Source organism: Lactuca sativa, chromosome 3, assembly GCF_002870075.4.
Source record: "Lactuca sativa cultivar Salinas chromosome 3, Lsat_Salinas_v11, whole genome shotgun sequence".
Lineage (NCBI taxonomy): Eukaryota > Viridiplantae > Streptophyta > Magnoliopsida > Asterales > Asteraceae > Lactuca > Lactuca sativa.
Genome location: NC_056625.2, coordinates 156,277,515 through 156,283,165, shown reverse-complemented (window position 1 = coordinate 156,283,165; position 5,651 = coordinate 156,277,515). Strand labels below are relative to the sequence as shown.

Below are 5,651 nucleotides of genomic sequence, written 5' to 3'. Positions count from 1 at the left end.
ATGGATGATGGATCCAAAGACTCCTTCTTTTTCCAAGCCTTTTACTCCTCAAGTTCCTTCAAGAAATGCACCAAAACACACACTCTTAGCCTCACTCTCTCTCACAGTGGTAGATAGATCGATTAGGATTTGTCTCAGCATGATAAGGTGATGAGGGAGGCGATATAGAGGGCTTAAGATCCTTTAAATAGGGTGCAAACCATGAAAATTAGGGTTTTCACGCTCAGCTCCAACTCGTAGAGTTGGGTCCTCCAACTCATCGAGTTGATTCTAAAATCCATGCAGCAATCTCAATCTATACTCGATGAGTTGGGACCACCAACTCATCGAGTTTCCCTATCAAAATGAATACAAAACAATTTAAATTTATACCTGGGAGTCGGGATGTTACAAGTTGACGAGTCAACTAGCACTTTTGTAGTTGACACGTTTGAGCACTTTGAGAAGACTCCAAGTAAGAAAGAAGTAGGAAACAAGCCAGAAACCGCAGAGGATTCAGAGGATGACACCAAGATCAAGGCAGAGGAGATGGCGGACATAACAAATATGATGATGTAAGAGTACAAAAAGCAGAAGCATGATAATGGGCCAAGTCTTGTGCAACCCGAAATTCCAAACAACGCCAATTTCAAACTGAATAGGCACATTTTGGCCATGCTAAAAGATATCCCATTCTACAAGAAAGATCACAAAGATGTCTACAACCATATTGATGAGGTTAACAACATTGCTAACTATATTAATGTTCCCAATATACCTCTTGCAACGGTGTTGTTGTGGATGCTTCTGGTAACTTTTAGAGGAACGAAAAAAAGATTGGTTAAAGGCACTTCCACCTGGTGCTATCACTACATGGGCTCAACTTAATGAAGATTTCATCCAACAATTTAGTTCACCATCCAAGGTTGCAAAATTGAAGAACAATATAGCCAATTTCGAATAACATATGGGAGAGTCCTTATATGAAGCGAGGGAGAGGTACACATGTTTGCTTAGAGATTGTCCTTAGCACGACTTAAACGTGCAATAAGAGGTGTCTATTTTCTTTGATGGAGTGAATGTGTCAACAAGACAACTTCTTGACTATCAATGTCCGCTAACTAAGATGAATTCGTCCACAATCAAAGAGTTAACTGAAGAATTTATGAAGCACTCAAGAGAATACCATAACCCACGAGAAGATGTTACAAGAGGTAAAGGTACTAGAGAACGAGGAAACGAAAACTTGGCTGAAATAATGGCTAAAATCAAGAATATGCATCAGCAAATGAAGAAGATGGATCAATATATACATGTCATACGAGTTGGGTGTGATAATTTCAATAGGCCGCACTTGACTAAGGATTGAGATCTAGATGAGAATGTGAACCAGAAAGCACAAATATAGGCAAACCGATGAGAAGTATAGGCAAACCAGTAGAGGGTTTTATAAAAAAGAACAACCACCATCCGATAACAAATCTGAGTTACATTCAATGTTTACATGCTTTGCAGCCGTTTCAGAGAAATGACATGACGCGACTGATGCTTTGATAAGAATCCAACAAGCAGCGATAACAAATATTAAGACTCAGTTGTGTCAACTGACTAAACTCATGAATGAGCTGTTACCACTCAAGAATCCAGAACTAAAAGCACAATATCATGTTATGGAGATATACACTGAAAAGGAGGTTTATTCTGAGCCATTTGTGATGTACGATGCAGCCACCGAACAGTCAGATCTACAACCAAAAGGAGTAAAGCCCGCAGAAACAACAGAGTTGAGTTGTGTCCAGACCCCACGACATGGCGACCTAGCCACATTGTGGCCACTGAAGGATGAAAATTCTTCGTTTTTAAAACAGTATCAGCCTCCACTGCTTTATCCCTTTTGATCCATGAGAAACCAACTGGATCCGGAACATAAGAAATTCATGGAGCAAGTGCTATCCCCCTCGATCAATGCTCCATTCCTCAATTTCATGGCTAGACTTCCTAAATTCACCAAGGAAGTGATGACTAATCAAAAGGAGTTAGAAAAAGCATTCACTATTGTGCTAAATGAATTATTCTCTACTACCATCATTGATAAATTTCCAATAAAAATGGGGGATCCGGTCCGATTAACTCTACCTTGTGAATTTGGCAATTACACTTCAATAAATGCTTTAGCCAATTCGGGGACTAGCATAAATCTCATGTCATACTCTTTTTACAAAAATCTCGCTCTACCAAAGCTACAAAATACAAGAATGACACTTCGAATGGTGGATTACTTAATCACTCATCCACGTGGGATTGTAGAAGACTTATCGGTGAAGGTTGGGAGATTTATTTTTCCAGTAGATTTTGTGGTTTTAGACATGAAATAAAACGAAGACCTTCCCATAATCTTGGGAAGACCATTCTTGAGTACCGCAAGAGCCCTCATTGATATCAATAATTCAAAGTTGACACTTCGATTAGAATACTAAGAAATTACCTTTGAAATAAACCAAGAAATGAATCATGAAGAACCTTTAGATGAGATGTTAGAAGTGAATAATTTAGAAGGTAAAAGAATAGAAGAGAAACTCGATGAGTTAGATAAGATAGAGAAGTTGATGGAGGAAGAATTGAGAGCTTGGGAGAAGCCTAAAGTTGAAGAAGTTAAGCTTATCAAGCCAAAAGCTTTAATTCCTATGAACTTTGAAGTATTCGCGTTCACTACACCCAAGGATCGAGTATATGAAGAAAGTGAAGAAGAAAATTTTGATTCCGGTGATGATGAGGAGAAGAGAGAGAAGGAATTGAGCAAGAGAAAACGATCCAATCATTTAAAATATGGAAGTGGAAGAAAGAGAAGCAAAAGAAGAGGAAAGAACGAAACAACTTTTTGGGAAAAGTAAAGGTTTGAAACGCAAACACGATGAAAATGCCAACACAGAGACAAAGTAAAACATGAAGAAGTCATACATAAGGCGTGTACAATCATACCAAAGAGGATGGAAAGAAACAAAGGAGAACAAGGAGACCCCACTCCCAACTACAACAACGTAAAGTGGGAAGGAGTCTGACTCATGACTCCTCCAAAAAGAAGCGCTTATCGGGAGGCAACCCAACATTTTTTTTTAGAGTTTGATTTTCCTTTTCCTTTTCCTTTTTGATTAGTTTCTTTTTTGTTTAACTGAATGATGATGTGTTTTTCTAGACCTTGATCTTATGATTTCCAAATGGAAGTAGTGAAGAAGCTTAAATGGAAAAAGTTGTGAGAAGTTTAAAAGAAAACCGAAGACCACAATTTTGAATAAGTTTGGGGTGTGTGTCACATTTGGAAGAGTTTAGTGGAGACTTTGTAGGATAAACAGACGATTAAAAGTGGCATAGTGATGAATTGAATAATTTCCAGAAAAATTTGGGTAGAAACTATTTTCGAAACCTCCCCATAACCACGACGTGGCCATCATATTCCTATGTTGTGGCGATTCATATATGCGCAATTAGAAACTTTCAGACTCACCTTCACGACGTGGCATATGCTTTCCCACATCGTGGCCCTATTCAACACACTTTTTGAAGCTGGGTTTTTAGTTCTTTTGATTATTTTTGTCCGACACATTCACATTCACGAGCAGCAGGAGTCTAGTTTCTAGTTCCAGCAACATATTCAAGATCTTCAAGCTTTTCCACAACAATTAATTTCGATCTTGCCACTACTACCCCTTGGGAGTCTGTTCATTTTTCTCCATTTTATTGCTTTTTATGTGCATTCATTATTTTATGCATACAATGAGGGCAATGTATGAAATAAGTGTGGGGGTAGGGGGTCAAAAAATGATTATCAAGCATGACAGTAATTAAAAAGAAAATGATAGAAATTAAGAAATTAATAGGCTTGCAAAAATAGTCTAAAAATCTAGTCATTTCAAAATTTTGATATTATTGCATTTGGGCTAGTTTGCTAGTGTTATGTGGGATGATTTGATGCGAGCCCTAAGATTTAGTTGAGCCAATATGTTATAGTGTATTTTTGGCTTCCCAATCTTAGTGAAATGTTGGACAAAAACGTAAATCGGTTTAGTTTAAGGGACATAATATGTTAAGCATCATGTAGCATAAATGTATCCAGGAGAGCTTATATAGTAATTGCACTTTAAACTAATGCCTTTAACCAATAAAGGTTGAAGTTAAGTTCCCTTTCTTAAGCATATGTTTTTATTTTTTGGATTTTTACTGTGGAGTGAAAAGAAGTGAGTTGTGAAAAAAGAAAAAGAAAAAAAAAATAGAAATGAAAAACAAAAGTTACAAAAGTTTGAGTGAATAGGAGTCCACAAAGCTATGAAGATCAATAAACATGAAGAAAAGTTCGAAAGTTCAAATTATTGAAGATTCAAGTTAAAGAAAGTGAAGAATAAGACAAAATTGCCAAAACTCAAAGTTATTTTTATTGTATTTTTCTTTCTAGGTTATTTTTCCATATGTATACTTGGCAGCTTAGCCAAAAATACCTTGAGGTTAAGAAAAGATTCATGGGGATGGTTTCGGAGGGATGCATAAAATGAATGTTTTTCAAATTAAGTGGGAAGCGTTCTTGTGTGATATCATAAGAAAGTAACTCTTAGATTTATCGTGCATAGCCAAATTTATCTTAATACCAATTTCGGGTTTACTTGTATTTGATCATAACATAGTAAGTCATAAATTTGAACAACTAGGAATTTGATCAAAATAACTAGTTTCATAATAATTTGGTAACCTTCAATAGTAATTTAATAAGAAATCAACCATAGGGAAAAATGGGGGATTTAGATCTAACGAAAGTACTCTTTAATATTAAATTTGAATTGTTTGATTTGTTTAGTTTAATAGTGTTATATGGTAATTGTTGGATTTAAGTTCTTATGATCTTACAAAATCAATAAAACCCCCACTAAAAGTTTGTTTCTTAGTTTAGCTTTTAGTAGCTGCTTTATTAGTTAAATTCCATCCCCTTTGTTAGACATCTGACTTACCTAGACTATTCTATAACCCGACTAAGAACTTTTCCTATAGGTGAATAAATTAGTTAAGTTACTTAGGTTTATAAATTTAAAAGTTGATAGGAATAATTATGCACGTCATATATATATATATATATATATATATATATATATATATATATATATATATATATATATATATATATATAGTAAGAAGTATGAATGTGTGTGTGTTAGGATAGGGAATGTGTAGAGTAGAGCTAGTAGTATAATCTCTATGTGCTTGAGGGTAAACTAGTAGAGTAGGAACTATGAATGTGTCTGTATTAGTATAATCTAAAGCACACTCTCTATGTGCGAAATTATTGTAATATTGGACTTAGTTAGGGGATGATTATTGGATTAGGTGTCTAAGCCAATAACTAAATTAGTATAATCTTGAGTTATTAGCAAAGTTCCTTTTGGGTTGTCCTCATAAACAGAAATAGCTAGAAATGATATCACTACAAGAAAAAGACCCTTTTACGACGCGCAAACCACGACACTCATTGATTTATGTTACGCAAAAGAGAGTGACATTAAAAAAGTGTCATCTCTTCAAAAAAATTTAAGGATTTAAGTCACGCATAATTGCATGCCCTTAAATTAGTGTCTAATGTAAAAAAAAAATTAAAAACACGGAGGGCACATGCGCGTCCTCCATAACTGTCG

General features: G+C 35.4%; 1 protein-coding gene and 1 non-coding gene across 2 annotated transcripts; one reads left to right on the top strand and one right to left on the bottom strand.

Annotated features, from left to right (window-relative positions):
• Window positions 1–910: 910 nt before the first annotated feature.
• LOC111876895 (small nucleolar RNA R71) lies at window positions 911–1,017 on the bottom strand. Its single transcript, XR_002845131.1, has one exon. It is a non-coding gene; the product is annotated as a small nucleolar RNA R71 (small nucleolar RNA).
• An 899-nt stretch (window positions 1,018–1,916) lies between these two features.
• On the top strand, window positions 1,917–2,354 carry LOC111876888 (uncharacterized). Its single transcript, XM_023873451.1, has one exon. The coding sequence runs from the start codon at window positions 1,917–1,919 to the stop codon at window positions 2,352–2,354; it is 438 nt and encodes a 145-aa protein (XP_023729219.1).
• Window positions 2,355–5,651: the final 3,297 nt, after the last annotated feature.

Bases quoted from the DNA above. Each gene is read 5' to 3' on its own strand.
- LOC111876888 (XM_023873451.1), top strand. From the start codon at position 1,917: ATGGAGCAAGTGCTATCCCCCTCGATCAATGCTCCATTCCTCAATTTC.